Source organism: Barbus barbus, assembly GCF_936440315.1.
Source record: "Barbus barbus genome assembly, chromosome: 38".
Lineage (NCBI taxonomy): Eukaryota > Metazoa > Chordata > Actinopteri > Cypriniformes > Cyprinidae > Barbus > Barbus barbus.
Window position 1 is genome coordinate 26,663,900 of NC_136716.1, and position 19,885 is coordinate 26,683,784.

Consider the following 19,885-nt stretch of genomic DNA (forward strand, 5'->3'; position numbering starts at 1 on the left):
AATATCACCTCGTATTAGGAAGGCAAATTATTTTTTATTTTTTTATTTTTTTGATGAAATCATTAGAATGTGCTCCTACATTTTTTAAATTAGCGATTCTAAAAAGAAATATTATCAATATTCGAATTATATTTGATATGCTTACTTTTAAGTACAAAATTCAAATTGAGATTTTCAGCCATTTTGACAGCCCTAGTGTGAAACGGCCTTAACAGAATCGAAACCTGTTAAATGACTGATCTGGAAAGCACTATGTAGGCAGCGAGAGGAGTACCTCCTGATGGAGCCGCTGTACTGCTGCTGAAAGTGCAGCGCCGAGTCTCTCTGCTTCAGCAGAACATCCTGCTGTTTCTGCAGACGCCGGTTCTCCTCCTCCATCTGCTCCAGGCGGCTCAGATCGGCGTTGTGGCTCACCGTTTTCTCATTGTATCGTTTCCTCAGGGCGTCGTACTCTTTCTTCATCCCCTCCAGCTTGTTTAAGGCCGTGTCATAAAGTTTATTCAGCAGTTCAGAGGAGCCGTTCTCCCTCATGACCTACAGAGAGAAATAAAACACCTTCAGCTCAAAAGAAACTGAATCCACAACTAAATCAGAGTTGAGTAAATTTGGACGGAGAGACAGCAGCATCACACCAGCGGATGGTGCCACTGAGTCACACGTCTGCTGACACGGAGGTCAAATGAGTCCAAAGAAAACCAGAGAATTATCAAATGAAGCATACACAGCATTTAACTACAATATAGATTATTAAGAAGGAAATCATGGATCCATCATCATTTGATTAGAATGTAAAAATGCAAATGATTCCACTGGTAATATTATTTTCACGCTGGCATTTCAGAGATTTTGAAGATCACATTTAAAAATCACATTTCAATAAAAGATCAAGAACATAGTCTTATTTTTGTATTATTTATATACTACTATAATTTTCATTAATATTTTGATATGTTTTATTTATACTATTTTTTATCCGTTTATACTATTCAGGTTTCTTTTAGTTATTTTTTTATTTTTATTTCAGTTTTAGTTTTTTTCGATTAAGTAATTTTAGTGCTTTAACCTAAATGTATTAGTTACATTTATATATCATATAATAATATTTATATAATTTATTTAAATATGTATTAATTATTTTAATTAATATTTAAATATTTAATTAGTTTTAAATAAGTTCTTAATTTTTTTTAATTATTGTTATTTAGGTAGTAAAATGGATTAATTTTTATCAGTTTACTTTCTTCCTTTATTTTTTTAAATATTACCATTGAGGTTTCCCTCATTTTTATTTTTATCTTAGTTTTTGTTTTGGTTATAGTTCAGGTTTATTTTTTATTATCCATTTTGTTAAGTAATTTTAGTGATTCAATTCAATTTAAACTTCTCAGTAAACTCTCCACTTCCATTTTTTCATTTGTTTTCAGTTTTATATCAGTTTTATGTCGATAAGCAAATATGTTTTAGTTTTGTATTATTCATAAGAATATTTTATATTAATATTTTGAATTAGCATTTAGATTTTCAGTTCTCATTTGAAAAAAATATATATAATTTTATGTGCTTTTGACCTTTTTTTTTTTTTTTTTTACTTGTAGTTCAGTTGTAGTTAATTTATTTTACCTTAATGTCAATTAACAAAAAAATAATGAAGGTTTTAGTTTATGATAATAACCTTTGGGTTGCATAACTTGCATTCAAATGTTTTGTGTCAGAGTGCTTTGGCTAAGGAAGTCCTGTGAAGTCTGACATTTCTGCACAGTGGTGTTTGTGTTTGAGTGCGAGTCCGTCTCGGGTTGTTTCTCCATCCCCTCTTCTCACTAAGCGAGCTGCTGAAGTCTCCTGAGTGTTTTCATAAGCACACAGACCTCATCTCATCCACCACGGTCTCATCTGTCATGTTTCTCAGCATTATTAATAGATAAAGTGCTTTTCCTGTTCCGAACAGACAGAAATACGGACCAGTCGTTTCTTGACCTGAACTCACTGACAACTGAGAGACGCGCTGACAGACACAGACAGACAGAGAAATAAACATGCAGTGACAGTACTAGGCTGAACAGATCGTCTAGTATTGTGCTTTCTAACATCAACCCGACTGCAACCTCCACGCAACACTCTGACAACGTCATCACTGCCAACAGATCAGACTTACAGGCTATAAAAGTAGCATATCAGCACAGCCAAATGAGGCTTTGAGTCTGTATAAATGTCAACAAGCTGAAAAAATAAAACCAAAAAAAAACACATTGGTGTCTCACAGTGGATTCGAACCCGGGTCTCTCACACCAAAGGCATGTGTCTTATCCACTGCGCCATCACCACCCCATTTATAAATTAAATGCAAAGAAAGAGGTTGCACGTTCAGTTCCAGACGTTTGTGACCCTGAGCAAGACGCTAAACCTCATCAATCTGCTCAGAGTTGTGTGTGCATGTGTGATTTGCACCTGTTGCTGCTGCAGGCGCATATCTGCCACCTCGCGCTGGTCGTTATCGTGGACACGGCGCAGCTCGTCGCAGGTCTGCTGCAGCTGTGAGTGCTGCTGCAGGAGCTGAGAGTAGTTCTGCTTCATGGCCTCCATCTCGTCCCGCAGCTGCGTCTGTTCACCGACCGCACGACCGTGAAGAGTGCTGAGAGACGGAGAGAGGAGCACGAGTCAACCAATGCATCAGTGAACGGAACAACAAATTAGGCTCGGTTAAATGTGCCAGATAAGATGACATGAGTTTACAAAATAGTCCATAATCCATAATGCTTCCTCCAGTGAAAAAGTCCATCTGCTGTTGTCTCTCACATCGAAATCCAGCCACATATTTGTTTAGAGCTGTTTTGGCTTGTAAACACTGCTTGATCTGTACAGATTTCTCTCCTGATTCAGACCAGAACACTTTTTCACTGGAGGAAGCGTTATTATGGATTATGGACTCGTAGTTTAGTTAGAAAAGTCTTAATGCTGGATTTATTTCATCTTTTGTCTTCTCCAGATGTTAACTGATGGACTGGAGTGGTGTGGATTATTGTGATGTTTTTATCAGCTGTTTGGACTCTTATTCTGACGGCACCCATTCGCTGCAGAGCATCCATTGCTGAGCAAATGATGGAATGATACATTTCTCCAAATCTGATGAAGAAACAAAACTAATCCTAATCTTGGATGGCCCGAGGATGAGCACATTTTAAGCAAATAGTCATTTCTGAGTGAACTATTCTAATGCTCACAGCAGGCGATTCAATTCAATATATCAGTAATGTGAAATTACACTGAGAGGAAAGTGAATTAAACTAAAGCGTTGGGTAATCTCAGATGAAGATGGAGGTCTCTAATCTGTGCTGTGTGTTTGCTTCAACACCAGATGTTACCCTGACTCACAGCAGCCAATCAGAGTCTTTCACATCATGCTAATGAACACAAAATGCTGTCGGCTGATCCTCTTGTATTCAAACCCTCCTGTTGTCCACCTCTACAGCGTCTGGTATTTGATGATTTGATGGAAATTAAACTCAAATTCATGTTAACTGATTGATTTGCTTAATAATAATGGACACATTTAGTGGTTGACCAATTTGGATTTTTTTAAGGCCAGTGTCGATATCTTACAGAGCAGGGTGTCTGACGGTCAATATAAAGCATATTACACCATTTAATTTAAATACCATGAATAACATTTGCAGCAATGAAATTTGAATTGAACAAAATCACTAAATTAGAAAAATTTGTAAAACGAGTCAACATAAAAAAATATCACGCACACACATGTATGAATATATCTCTGCTTCAGCAATTTATTGAGTGCACATGTGATATATATTTATATATTTAATTCATAAAAATATTTTAAATATATTTAATTTATATTAATATTTAACAATTAATATTATTATTCTTGATAATTCATAAAAATGTCTACTATATAAGTACTTAAAGACTTAAGATTTATGCTTTAGCAACTTATTCTGTAATCCTATTATTATTTTTCACAAACTAAAGCAACAAATATGAATAAAACGCACTAAGAGTCATATTTTAATAATAAAAGCTTAGCAAATGAAAGCTTAGTCAAACGGATCAATTTATCAGTCGACGCAGGTGACAAAATGAACAATTGTAGCCAATATATCGATCTACTACTAGACATGTTATGAGTTTTATATGGTTAGAAGAAGAAAATACCCTCATAAAAGGTAAAAACTGCCCTTGATAATCAACTGTAGGTGGAAATATCTATACGGTTAAAGCGCTCACTGGTAGTAATCTGCGTCTCTCGCGGCCTCCTCACATCTCTTCAGGGTTTTGGTGTGCTGGTTCTGGAGAGACTGCAGGTCTGACATGGCCTTCATGCACTGCAGCTTCAGACGCTCGTAATCGTGACCCGGCTTCACACTCGGCCTACACACACAAATATATGCAAACGTCTCACACTGGGCAAAATCATTTGGTTATCATTCACCATATACAGGTCTAAATCCTTTCACTGGGAGATTTCATCAAAATCAACACACACACACACACAAACAAGAAGTGTGCGTTTTTTCAGGTTCTATCAACATTCAGGTGAAGAGACACAACAACAAAGTAAAAAGCCTCATTTATGAAATAGTAATGAAAGTAAACATACTTTATTTATACATTTAAAGCAATCTGTTCAATCTCACGCCCAGATAAGAAAAGATGGACTGTCTAGCAGGGTTACAGTGTTTGAAGGACTGAAACTAGACACAAGAAAGATCTGAAATCTCCAGTTCAGTAACAAAAACCCTGTTCAATCTCTTCTACAGTTAGCCGGCTCACAGCATGAGATGAGCTACTTCAGCTACACTTACAGCCCAGTGTTCATTTAGAATCATTATATACTTTTATAGTATTTTTTACATTTTAAATTAGCTTTTATTTTTATATTTACAGTATTTATTTTTATAATTACACAATTTTAGTAATTTCATGTTGTTTTGTGCTTTTCTATTCAAATGCAATTTATTTTTCTTTCAGTTTTCTTTCAGTAATTTTGGTATTTCAACCTAAACTTATTTTATTACAGTTAGCTGCCAAGGCAACATTTCATTTTTTTTTTAAAGATGAATTTTTTTATTTAATATCTATATTAATTATTTTTTTTGGTAACACTTTACTTTAAGGTGTCCATGTTACACATGTTACATGGACTTACAATTATAATAACAACAATAAATTATGCATAATTGCATGCACATAACTAGTGGTCGACCGATATTGGTTTTTTGACAGCCGATGCTGATGCCGATATCTAGGAAAGCGGGGTGGCCGATATAAAGCTGATATCATTTTATTTATTTTAATTAATATTTAAGAAATTTTAACTCATTTGAAAATGGATTAAAAAATAAATTTGTAAAATATAAATACTTGTGCTTTAGATGGCAAATTATTTTTCACAAATAAATAATTATTTTATAAAAAATATAATTAATAAGTAAACACTGTAACCAACAGGGCACTCAGTATTCTGGGAAGTTTGTGTGCATTGGGAATCATATTTTTTCAAATAAAGCCAAAGTAACACTCATTTTACATACAGCACACAGTGAAAATGACATGAATATGACAGTGGGAAAATGGATAAAGTGCAGCATAATTTTAAATCACGAGTTTAAATTTTGCCGATCACGCGTCTCCAGTGAAGCTGAACTCTCCTCCTGTCTGCATTCAATTCACAAGAGTGTCACGCAGACCACACGTGATCATGCAGGATACAAATGCACAATTCACACGATCTCACGGTCACAGCTGGATCCGACTCAGTTCGCAAGGTTTGTGAAATTAAATGTGCATTAGTCATTCAATGATTTGTTTAAATTATGTAAATGCATATTTGCTGAATGCTAACAGCAAACGAGAAAGTATTATAATGTTTGCCTTTCTACTTCAAATAATATCAAATCAGTCGTTATAATACTTCTTGTATACATTTACTTCCTTTGTTTAATCGTTCTATCTGATTATTAGACAGACTTCTATCCGTATTGGACAGAACTGTTAAGGATGACAGCAAACAAGAGGGATAATGTGAGCACTGTGTGCTCAGACGCTGCCGTTCTCAGTATCAAAATAATAGTCCCGCCTCAAACACATCGGCCAAACAGAAAAACTTATCGGCTAATGCCGATATTTGAAAAATGCCCAATATCGGCCTTGACAATATATCGGTCGACCACTACACGTAACCCTAAGCCAAGCCCTAATCCTAACTATATAGTAAGTACATGTAATTAATTATTATTACTCAGTACTTAAATGTATGATTACACTGTAGCAAGGACACCTTAAAATAAAGTGTAACCTTATTTTTATTTCATTTTGGTTTTATTAATTTTAGTACTTAAACCTAAATACTAAGCTGAAGTTATCTTATTTTTTATTTTATTTCAATTATTGAAAACATGTAATATTTTTAGTTAACAACAGGGTTAGTAACTAAAGCTAAAATACTACAGTTAACTCAAACTAAAACCCATTCAAATAAAATAAAAAAATACATTAACTGAAACTTAAAAATATTAAAACCTAATTTTATTTCAACAAATTGTCAAGGCAAAAATTCTCTCTTTTTGTTAGTTTAACTTTACATACTAAAATAACTAAAACTAAAAAATTTATTAAAACTGTATGGACTTAAAACATACATTTAAAAAAATATGTCTCTAAAAATATAATAAATGAATAATACTAATAAAAATGAAAAAAAAAAAAAAAAAAATTCTACAATTTTAACTAAAATTAAAATGAAAAAAATATATATAAAAATAAAAACAAATAATTTTTTTTATAAAAAACTACAATAGTATCTCAATGATACTAAAACCCTGGTTAGTGTACCTGCAGTCGTCGAAGGTGGTGCCAGGCGAGGAGAGGGCCAGGCGTTTGCGCAGGTCATCTCGCTCGCGGGTCACCTGTCTGAGCTGGAAGATCACCGTCTCCAGTTTCTCACTCATCACATGCTTATCCAGGTGAGCAGGAGGCGGCGAAGATGCTGGGAAAGACAGACATGTGTATCAGTGAATAAAATTACAAATAATATATTGTACACTATGTATGTACTTCTGAAGAGGGAAATGGTAGGCAGGTGTAGATGCACAGAGCTTTCAAACGCAGATCTGAAGACAGTAGCCAGACATGTCGGGTTCATAAACTTTTGCTTTCAGTTTGAGATTCAGCTCTGTTGTTCGTACAGATGTTATGAATAAACAATGATTTTATCTGGGCCACTGACGACCCGTCCCACATCCCTCACTGCACAAAACAACAGATCCGCCTGTCTCGTTTTAGACAGCTAATGGACAGGAGCGTCTCTCAGCTGGTGTCTGAGTCCGCTCAATGTTTTTCCCAGTCAGTCCCAGATTTCTCCGTTTCAGACCAGCAGGATGTGAGGAATATGTGGAGCACTCTAAATCATTCACTACCACTGAGTTTGTGAAAGATGTGTCCTATGCTCAATAATGATGCATTTATGTGAAAATTTAAAATAGCTGCTTTCTGTATGGATATATGTTAAAATGTAATTGCTGTGATCAAAGCTGAATTTTCAACATCATTGCTCCAGTCTTCAGGGTCACATGATCCTTCAGAAATCATTCTAATATGCTGATCTACTGCTCAAGAAACATATTATCAATGTTGAAAACAGTTGCTGCCCAATATTTTTGTGGAAACCGTGACACATTTAATTTTTTAGAACTCTCTGATGGATAAAAATTTCAAAAGACATCAACATTTATTGTAAAATCTGAAATCTTTTATAACATTGTAAATGTCTTTGTGATTCTTTTGAACAATTTAATGTGTCCTTGCTGCTATTTTTTAATTACTGACCACAAACTTCTGAACAGTAGTAATCCTGATTTAGAAAATAATAATCCATAATTTATCATTTCTTTATTTCTTTATTTTTAAGCCACACCAGAACAGGGCGTTTAAGACCCATCGATTTCTTTGGGGTGGACAAAAAAAAAAAAAGTGGATTATATCGCCTCCGTGGTGTAGAACGTAAAGCGCTTTTGACATGATCCGCCTTCTGCCGTAGCCTCTTTTTTTTTCATCACACATCAGATTGGAGAGCCTTTTTTTTTTTTTTTTTTAAATGAAGAAAATATTTTAAAAGATCAACAAACAAAAAAGTGAATTTAATAAAGTGTTTATCGGGTAGGTGTAGGTAGGGATCTATTGTCCAAACATAAGGTGGCAATATTTAGCAATTTTATATGATAATTTACAATCAATATGTTATAACTGCATACTGTTCAATAAATGCACTACAATACTGATGTAAAAATATCTGCCATTTTTGCACTACATCCTATTTACACTTATTGCAAATGCTGCTATTTTTACAGGCTAAATAGAATCTTGTTATTGCACTATAGTGTAAATAGCATATGGCTAATAAAATACTGATATTTTCACTAAGTGTAATTAGAATCCATTTATATTTGCACAAAGCATCTAATTGCTATTTACATTTAGTGTTGGCCTAAATCAGGGGCAAGGCCAGAAATCTTTAAGTGGGTGGGCCAAGTATGAAAACTGCATGTCAAATTGCCAACCAGCACAAAGGTTCGATATAGGCTATAATACTTGCTAATTATAAAATTAGCATAATACTATACTAATAATAGGGTAGAGTGGGGGGGAAACGCCACCCTTAAGGACTGTGTAAAAAACTTTTTCTATAAAACAAAGGTTAAATGTGTTCAGAAAAGCCTATTTGAAAAAGAAAAAAAGTGAACTAGCTACCTGATGCTAACTTGGTAATTTTTAAATATAAAGTCCAAATATTTTCATTAAACTAACTAGTTAGAATATATTTGATGGAAAAACTAAAGATTTGATGTTCAGAACAGAATAACTAGAATAATTGCCATTGCCCCCTGGGGGCGTTTTACCCCACTGACTATGTTTGAGAAAACAATTATGTCATTCTGAAATAATAATTATGTTTTTATTAAATAACACGTACTCCCTATCTACTGGCCCAACTGTTCTCATATCATATATAACCGTGATGTTCTACAAAACAACAAGCTTTAAAACACTTTTTTTCTTACTGTTGAAAATGAGATGATTTAGTGTGAAATCTGTTTTCTCTCCAGTGCATCACCAGTGTAAACTTCATGGTGAAAACTTCCACATCACTCTTGTCAACGTAGTCCATAGTTACAATAAAAATTGATCTTGACTTTATCTTGTGGTTATTTATTTAGAGTACTTTAAAAATGAAACTGAAAGCGCCAGTAGGTGGCAGCAAGTCACTGTCTTTGTCACTGAATCATTCATTCAATCGATTCGTTCAAACAGCTGATTCATTTAGGAACAAAACAAGTGACTCTCTTTATGAATGGGTCATTGAATCATTGACTTGCTAGATTTGTTCAAAAACGCAGATTCATTCATAAACGAAACACAGCTGTATTTGCTTGGAGATGCGCAGTGGCTCAGCTGTGAATTAAAACTTTTTGTACTGTGAAATTATTGCCATGACAATTAAATGTGTCCCTCCAAAAAAAAAGTCATTTCTCATTATTGCAACGCCAAAAAAAAAAAAATATTAGAGCTTTAAAAAAAAGTGAGATGCAATATGATGCTTCTGTAAGATAAAATGACCAAATTACCCTTGCCTAACAAACACACACAGACCGCACTCACCGACGCTGCTGAGAGAACTGCTGCTCTCCGAGTCCGACGGCATCGCAGACAGAACGCTGCACGTGGAACCTGAAACAAACAAACAAACATCAGCATTTACTCCAGTGTCAGAGAGGGAATGAGATATGAGAGCATCTGTCCAGTGCGGCTGCGTCTCAGTCTGCGTGCATCAGTATACACTGAACATGAATACAGGCCTGATCCTCTAAACATGGAGACACGTGAATCAAGTTTCAGTGCGCTGGAACCACGATAACAATGAAGCGGCCTGGAAACGGCCGACTCCCTGGGCAGGGAACTTACTGCACGAGACACACCTGTGAGAGCGGTCAGACATCTCAACTTCAGCGCAGTCAAAGACACACAGAGGCCTCCGGCTGCATCTGAGTAACTCGAGCTGGTAATTGGGCTTGAATGGAGACTCAGTTTCTCTCTCTCTATTTGCTCATCTTTCTTTCATTTCACTCCAGAGCAACCCATATCCTTCAATTATTTATTATTGAAATTATTTTGAAATACAGTTAGTTTGAAAACGTTATGATTTTTAAAAAAGTCTATTCTGCTCATCAAGAATGCATTTATTTCATCAAAAATACAGTAAAAACAGTAATATTGTGAAATAGTATTGCAATTCAAAACAGCTGTTTTCTATGTGAATATACAGTATAATGTAATTTATTTATTTGATCAAATCTGTATTTTCAGCATCATTACTCCAATGTCACATGATCCTTCAGAAATCATTCTAATATGCTGATTTGCTGCTCAAGTATTATTGGTGTTATTAATCATGTTTTATTGTGTGGAACATATTTGTCATGATTTTTTCATGAATAGAAGGTTCAGCAGCATTTATTTGAAACAGAATGTGTCTTACAATGACTTTTACTCAATTTAATGCATATTTGCTGAATAAGAGCATTCATTTCTATTAAAAGCACACACATACCCCAAACATTTGAATAGTAGTATATCATGTCCTCTGCATCAACATTGATAATAATCAGAAATGTTTCTTGAGCAGCAAATCAGCATATTAGAATGATTTCTGAAGATCATGTGACACTGAAGACTTAAATATAAATATACAATTTAACAGATATTCAAAAAGAAAACAGCTATTTGAAATTCTAATAATATTTCACAATTTTACTGTATTCTTGAGCACATAACGCAGCCTGGGTGAGCAGTAGAGACATCATTAAAAACATTTGTTTCCAAACTTTTGACAATTAAATTAAAGCCAGTGGGGTCCAGTGTTGTTTTGAACCCCAATGACTTTCATAATAAGGACAAAACATTTCTGAAACTTTTTGTGTTCTGCAGATGAAAAAACGTCATAAATGATCACAGTTCTGACTGTCAGCACATTGATGTCTGTACAGCGGGGCGGGTTTTGTTTACCCAGCACCATCAGACACATCCTGATCCGGTCTGATGCGCCGTCCACCTGCTGCCACCCATGAGACGCCGACAGAATGAGCTCGGATCAACTCTGGTTCACACACACGCTGGAAATACCACGGAATATTTACTAATAACCACTCAGTGCAATGATTATACCATGGTAAAACCATATGATATCACCAATGCACCATGCTATTGGCAATTATATGTAAGTGATGGTGATGGAAAAAGAAACTGAAAGTACCGTGATAATACATGATATGCATTTACTCAGATGTTTCACTCCTAACACACCCATGCTGAATGCTGTTAAAATATGCAGGGAAATAATTAATACATCAGAGTTAATTAACACCTGAAGTTAATTATGATCGTTATGTTTGTGAGGTGTGGTAGGGCTGTGTTACTATAGCGACAGATCCACAGAGGCTGAGAGGAACTGGGTCAACAGACGAGAAAACAAGCACACTGTGAAGTGATGCTGAATGTGTGCAAAATATTGACTCCTCAAAGTATGATTCTAACCATAATCATCTGAGTCTGGTTCTCAATCAGGGAGTCTGAGTCTGAAACTGAATCCATTCAATCAATCCAGATAGTGTTGTCACGATACCAAAACGTCTGTAGTCGGCACCAAAACCAGTAAATTTTCACGGTTCTCAGTAGCAGTTTCAGTACTGAAGCAAAAACCTTTGGAACTATTTTATTTAACTATTTAAAAAATAAAACATTAAATAAATGGGTTAATCAGTGCTATTATTAACATTATAACTAACTGAAAAAGTTTAAGGACAACAATTACTAACTGAAGTAAAACTAAAAATGAAATTCAAACTTTTTAAATATTTTAAAAACAAAAACTAATAAAAAATTAGAAAAGCACAATAAAATTACTAAAAAAGTAAACAAATTAAAATTAAAACAAATAATATAAAAATAAAATGTATATAGATATATAAAAAAACATCACTTAAATGTATATAAAAAATAAAACATCAAATAAAATGTAAAAAAAAATGCTGATTAAAATTAATAAAAAACTATAATAAAATTATACTAAAATAATGGAGTAAATTGTAATGCTAATAACACTAACAAGTAAATAAAGCCTTAAAGGATTAGCAAGCAGTCTTAAGAAAACATGCTTTAATAATAAAACAAACAACAAATTAATACATCACATGAAATTAAAAAAAAAAAGTAAGTGTTAGTCTGCATTTACACCACAAAATGTTTTGTCCATTACTTCATTGATAGTGAATCTCAAAGCTCATATAGCACCATCTCTCATATGAACTACTTTTATGAAGCTTAAATTATTCCTTTAAGCCATCAGCCTTGATAACGGAAAGCTGTTCATTCATCTTGTGACACCCTAACCATAATTCTGGGTGTGTAAGGGCGTTTTGTGTGTGTGTGTGTGTGTGTGTCTGTGTGTGTGTCTGTGTGTGTGTCTGTGTGGTGTGTGTGTGTGTGTGTGTCTGACATTTAAACCAAGTACATGAAGCTTGGCAAAGTACAGACCATAAACTGGACTTCTATTTGATTCTCTCCCACTCACACAGCTGTGAGCCGGACAACGGAAACTTGGACCTGACAGAGAAAGGCGCTCGATCTGTTGAGCCCTCTCTGTGTGTGCCAGACGGCATGCTGGGTAGAAACTCTGTGTCCTTCATTACTCACAGCCCTGAGAAACTGACCCCTCTATATCAGCGACTGGACAGAGTCATGACAGCTCATCTCTCCAGACCAACTCTAAACTCGGCTTCCACAAGGGGCTTCATTACAGGTCATCTTCATCAGCCCGAGACTAATTCACTGATATGACTGGAGTTTGAAGTACCACAGCATTACCAACGCTAAAGAACGAGGAAAAGAGGAAAGGAGTTTGTTTCCTCATGAAAAAAATATTTGGAGAAATGGATACTCAGCAATGGATGCTCTGCAGTGAATGGGTGCCGTCAGAATGAGAGTCCAAACAGCTGATAAAAACATCACAATAATCCACACCACTCCAGTCCATCAGTTATTACAGCTTGAAAAGATGATGCATGCATTTTAACTTTGTTAAAGTTAAGTCCTTTATCCATAATATTGCTTTTTTCAGTGAAAAAAGTGTTCTGGTCTGAATCAGGAGAGAAATCTGCACAGATCAAGCAGCGTTTACAAACCAAAACAGCTCTAAACAAATATGTGGCTGATTTTGATGTGAGAGACAACAGGATTGGACTTTTTCACTGGAGGAAGTGTTATTATGGATTATGGACATGGCATTTTTGCCGGAAGCAATGGTTTGAAGTTAAAAACATCTTAATGCTGGACTTGTTTCAGCTTTTGTCTTCTCCAGATGTTAACTGATGGACTGGAGTGGTGTGGATTATTGTGATGTTTTTATCAGACTCTCATTCTGACGGCACCCATTCACTGCAGAGCATCCATTACTGAGACACTGATGCAATGCCACATTTCTCCAAATCTGATGAAGAAACAAACTCATCTCGGATGGCCTGAGGTTGAACGCATTTTCATTTTTGGGTGTTCTATTCTTTTAAACATGTTTTTTAAAAACCTGACTCATATCTCTTGTCAGGTTCTGTTTTGAAAGGTCTTTACTGCTAAAAATCAATGGGATTTTATTTCTGGAGCATGGCAGTTGCACTCTATAGCACTTTTATATAATTGAGGCAGTCAGCTGGCCAACTATGGACACAATCATTCAGGACCCTATTTTTTTTAAATTGATTTAAGCACAGTTGATTTAGCCCAGAGCGACGGGACACATCAGTGAGAGTGGAAATGATCAGAGACTCTGATAAATTAAGCTAAACAGACCCCCACTGAGGTTTATACTGACGACCATCATAGATCTCTAACTTGTCTAATTGATCGGCAACGCTCCATTTAACAGACAGACTCTAAATGACTCTTTCTTTCTTTCAGTCTGTCTGGAACGGCCACACTGGTGCAATATTACTCACATGTGTTTCTATGTCGTCCAATCAGATTCCTGTAACATGGGTTTAATGGCTTTCTAGGTAATGTTATTTGATACAGCTTTAAGCTGTATTATTTTATAGTCGGCAGCTATTTCTGGCTTACGGCTAAATCCCTGCACGTCTGATGAGTTTTTCTGGCCGCAGAAATCTTTGAAACATCTGTAACACATTTACTGTATGATGTTTTGCACGGCAGATTTACACAACAGGTCAGTCGCAGCTTTATAAAGCTTTACGCACCGGCGGGTCTGTGTTTTCTAGAAGGAAACACATGAAATGAACATCTCAGTATCTGTCGGACCACATCCAGCTCATCACAGACCGCAAAACACACGCCAAACCGCTCTATTTAAAGAATGAATGCTTCTGTCATAGTCAACTAAATATTATATACAGCACATAATCCCAAACATTACATGTGGCTACAACCCTGTTTGACATGTTGAACTGTTTTAAACAATATTAACAAATCCATGCATAGTTGTTTATTATCCATGCAGTTTTTATAATTGTATATAGGCTATATATATATATATATATATATATATATATATATATATATATATATATATATATATATATATATATATACACACATTTTTGAATATTTGTTTGCACTTAAAATACTGCAAAAAATTAAGGCATCAGAGAGATAAATAGATAGATATTCAAATTATATTTGTGTCATATTATTATATTAATTTATGCGCATTAGACAGACAGAGAGACAGAAAAATAGATAGATAGATAGATAGATAAAAGTTATTAAAAACTCCAAATAAAATCTATTAATATTCAAAAGTTAATAATATTCCAAATACATGTATGGCATATATTCAGATAGATAGATAGATAGATAAAAAGTTATTAACTATTCAAAATACATGTGTGGTATATATAACTTTCTGCATATATGCGATAATATCTCTTATACAGCTTGAAAATAGCTCGTATGAATATTATTGGTTCGTGTATTGTTTACAGTGCATTGTTGGTCCTGTCAGAAACCAGCTTATACGACACTTCTCTCCACTGCTGGAACGACAACCAACCTAAACTACACTAAACTAGTATGGTTTGACTTGTAAACATTGCTAGAAGGTTCTGCTAGTTTTCCCTCTCGACTAGCCGAGGCTCGGTGGAGGTTTTACCCGTGTTGTGGTGGTTCTCCACAGGCAGCAGAGCGCTGAGCAGCACCGGGTGGGTTTTCTCCAGAGCCCAGCAGAACTCCTGGAAATGGTCCCTCTCCTTCTTCTCCACCAGCGTCTTGAGGAGCAGATGGACCTTCTCTGCGCTGCTGGAGCAGTTGGCGTCGAGCTCTGCTCTCTCGGCCGGGCTCAAGCTGCCTGACTGGGCCAGCAGCTCCAGAACCACATCCACATCTGTGACGGACTCCGACAACTTCTGCTGGCACTGCTCTAACAACTCTTTGTGCTTGGGATCCATCACAGCCCGTCGCTACAGAACGACACAAGGCGCTGAAAACAACGAAGCTCCGGTTAAAGAGTTTTCTGAGTGAAATTGAAAGAAACAAGAAGCCATATTTGAGACTTTTGAGAGACTCCAACGGTTTTTTTTTTTTTCTTCTTCGGCTCCGGAGAGTCTCACATCTTTGCCAGCTCTCGGTTTCAGATCGTTTGACGCTGGTCCGACGCCAATCGCAACTTTAACTCGCTTTCGATCATTTTAGATTTGTTATAAAGTTTGACAGTTTATCACAAATGATCGCCGTAACTCCTGCGATCAGAGGCGCGGCGGAGCTCCGCCATGACTCCACAACTCCGCAGCTGCTATCACCTGCCAATCAAAGGCCAGCGGCGGGAGGGGAACGGAGGACGGGGCGGGGCTTCCGCCTGCCAATCAAACCGGTTCAACGAGAGGGGAACGAGATAGGGGCGGAGCTGTTTCGTGCCACTCAAATCAGTTAAATGGGAGGGGAACCCGAGAGGGGCGGGGCTTCCGATCAAACACACCTAGGCGTTCACTGGCGAGATTATCGATTTACAGACGAGTACAAAGTACAAGTTTCATTTTTCTCTGTTTATATGGGTTTCCTGTTATTGTCTAGTTTTGGGTGATGATGTCATCTCAATAACAAAAAATGACCTCAAAAAATGTTATGCTGTCCAATTTTAGTTGGAGTTTATAATAAATGTCTGATATTAACATTAATTTTATGAATGAAAAAAAAAGAAAAACAATACAATGGAAAGTAGTTCAGATTTCTAATATGAAAAACAAATAAATTACACATACACTGAACATATAAAACTATTTTAAATAACCTTTTTATGTTTGTACTTAAAAAAAATCATTGTATGATCACTGATGTAACTAATGAAGGCAAAAAAATAAAATGGTGAAAAAATGTACAAAATACGTATAAGGTGTATATGTAAATTGAACCTATATTCCTAAATATAACTCAAGTTTAAAATAAGAAAATATAGCCATCACTGCTCATTTTTAATGCTCAAAAACAGATTTAGTTTGCTGTTGCTCAGGTTATTTGTCATTTAATTTGGTTGTGGTTTAAACAGTGAAGTCTGAATATGTAATATCTGACTTTGATAATGTTTGATTTTGTGTAATGTGTAACAGGAAGGCCTCCTGTATCCTCATCACAAACACAGACAATAAAACACATGCAGACGGCTCATATTCATATTAATACACTCACCTCATATAAACTTGAATTATCAGGATGGAAATAATGAGCTAAAGTTGACGGATGGGTAAGTCCATTTGTATATTTTGAACTTTTTACATTTTTATATCTTTTAAAATAACATTAAAGCATGTGTGTGTAAAATAATTTATTTTATTTATTTATTAAAATAGTATATTTTAGGTATTTTTCTATTATCACTAACGTATGTAATTTGATCAAACAGGGAGAGAGCCACAGACCTCACAGAATCCATCAAATCCTCACTGATGATGTCACTTCCTGTAGGGAACCGTAAAAGGATTTTACAAATGAAAAGACAAACAGGAAGGAAAGTGATGTTGAGGAAACAGGAAACAGGAAACTGATCAACAAACGAAAAAACATTTTCCAAAATATGCAATTTTAGACACTGGGAAGTTACTGCTTACTGATATATTTATGAATACATCTAAAGTATAACAAAACACATATTATAGGCTATTTATATATGCTTTTTTAGCAAAATCTTAAACAGCAAAACAACTGTATCAGAGATCAGATATATTTTAGTATAATTAAGATATTATGTTTTTTAAAAAGTATTTTAAATTAGTTTTTAGTTTTAGATTTTCTGTTTTAATTTATTTAGATTTTATCTAAACTTTTACAGAAGTAGGTTATTTTAAAATGTTTATTTTTAAGGTTTTTCCTGGCTATATTTTTTAATTTTTATTTTAGTTTTAGTATTTTAGTACCTCAAATTTATCTCAATAAAAACTAGCTGAAATCAGTTAAAGTGTTTATTTAATTATTTGTTTGTTTGTTTACATTTATTTAATTTGAAGTATCAGATTTCTTTATTTTTTTTTTAGTTTTAGCTAACTATAATACCCTCATACATACTTCCAAACTGTTCTGGCCAAAGGAAAATGTATTTAATCAATTGACCAATATTTGAAAGACGTGACAACTTGCCCCAACGTTACATTTATGAAAAGAGCTGTCATCTTATCTTTCCACTTTTAAAACTGTATTGTCTTTGCATTTGTGTTTCTCACTGTGAATTGATTTAAATGGAGGCAGAATCTGTTTGAGAGGATTTGTTGACGTATCTTCATGCATTATTCTTGTAGTGGTCAGTATATGTTAAAGCTGCATGTGCACTGAATGTTTGAATGTGAAGCTCTGATGATCAGATTACAGATTCACATCATCTCCATCAGACAAACTCTCTTCACATGGCATCTGGAATTGTGTAGATAAACGGCTTCACATGATTATAGACAAAATACACAGACAGCAGACCTGAGGTCATCAATACTGACCAGTTTATCCAATAAGCCAATCAAATCACTTCATTTACTGGCCATCAACCAGGGGTTACATGCTGATAACGGAGAAGACACAAAAACAGAAACGTCTGAAATCTGCAAATGAATAATAATCTAATCAAATCTACAGCACAGCATAAATGAGTACACCCCTCTAAAACTTAACAAATTCAGCAATTCATCTTTACATGTAAGGGTTCTTTGGAGATATACTGTTCCAACAAGCCTGCTTGATCAATTACCAAAGAAGAATGTCACAATCATTCAGCAAAATAAGACTTTCTTATCAAAGTGATAAAATGCTGTGTTGCAAAAATGAGTGCGCCCTCCTGAAAGTAAAAAAAAAAAAAAAAGTGTTTAGGTTTAAGGCTATTTTTGATCAACAGGGAAGTATATTGAATCAAAACTTTTAAAGACAAGTCATTTCCTGACAATTAAAAGTGTTATATAGTGCACTTAATCCTACTCTTGATTTAATGTTGGCAGCAGTGGAAGCACTTGGGAGAGAACTGCCAGCTGACTTATTTATTAGCATAAAAGAGGATAATGTTACAAGAGGAATACTAAATTATTGTTTTAAGTGTGAAAATATAGCAGAAGTAGCACCGACATTCAAAAACAGTGGACTTGTGACAATGCTCCTGAAATAATCAGGACTTCACTTGAAGTTTTCATTTAGTTATTATGAGTGAATTTTTGCTTGAAAAAGAGCAGGAGAAATAACATGCAAGTGTCTCAGAGCCAGCAAAAGCTATGAAGAGAGTGAGACTTTACCTCACAGAGTATGATCAGCCTGCAGAAGTGACATGCATGGTTGTTGTCACCACTAGAATTACCTACTGTAGCCAAAGCAAGATAAACTCATCTGAGGCCCATATTTACAAAATAGAGACTTCTGGGAATCCATCTCAAGAGACCAGGTCAATCATTTCGGATCCAAAAGCACCCAAAATGTTGTGGTGTTGCTAGAGGAGGAGTACAGTGAGAAGTGCTTGGTACCCACAGTGATGTTCAGTGGTAGTAAAGCTCTTCTATGGGGATGAATGAGTGCTGAAGGTGTGAGGGAGTTGTGCTTTATCAATACTGTCATGAATTCACACACTACTGTGTGATGGAATACAAGAACTTGAAACAGAAGATGCTATCCTCCCCTCATTCCCTGCATTATTGGGCATTTTTTCAGCATTACAATGAAGATATTCATTCTCCCAAGGTGAAATCCTTCAGTGGACATGTATTTGACTCAATCTTAAGCTCTTGAGCAGCTGTGGGGGATTCTGTAGAGACAAGCTGAGCAGAACTCCCCGTTAAAGACCAGAGCATTCAAAGAGCTCGTCCTCAGGACAGATGTGAAAAGATGTCATGAACTTGTAGACTCAGTGCCAAGAGGGTCAGAGCAGTATACCTAAAATTCTGGAGGACATACTAAGTACTACAATATTATATATTTGCTGAATTCAATCTAGGGTGTACTCATTTCTGCAATCCTTCAATTAAACAAAATTGGCTAATTTACTTATCTTACAGAAAATATTGCCATTTTGTTGTTTTCATTAAGTATATGTTTAATACATTTCAATTTTGCCATCTTTCCATGAATTATATTAGTGATCATTAAGAAAATACATCTTTATATTTATTCAGAGGGGGTGTACTCATTTATGCTGTGCACTGTATATATTACAGCAAGAAACTAAAAAAAGATTTTCAAAATTTCTCTTTGATTAAAAAAATCTATAACTAAATCTGGCCTCACTTCACTAAAAATATAATATAACATAACATATATAATACAATAACATGTATGATAATATAAAAGAGCTGGAGTT

The 19,885-nt window shown here is 35.1% G+C and overlaps 1 protein-coding gene across 2 annotated transcripts in view; it reads right to left on the bottom strand.

The window, feature by feature from the left end:
• LOC306857560 (disks large homolog 5-like) overlaps positions 1-15,881 on the bottom strand; it is a 45,731-nt gene extending 29,850 nt beyond the window's left edge. For both annotated transcript variants that reach the window (XM_079397548.1, XM_079397547.1), the window contains exons 1-6: positions 15,227-15,881; positions 9,673-9,741; positions 6,850-7,003; positions 4,243-4,386; positions 2,446-2,629; positions 275-534 (exon numbers count right to left, since the gene is read on the bottom strand). In XM_079397548.1, the coding sequence (XP_079253674.1) occupies positions 275-534; positions 2,446-2,629; positions 4,243-4,386; positions 6,850-7,003; positions 9,673-9,741; positions 15,227-15,521 (1,106 nt within the window). In that variant the 5' untranslated portion in view covers positions 15,522-15,881. The remainder of the gene's footprint in view (positions 1-274; positions 535-2,445; positions 2,630-4,242; positions 4,387-6,849; positions 7,004-9,672; positions 9,742-15,226) is intronic.
• Positions 15,882-19,885: the final 4,004 nt, after the last annotated feature.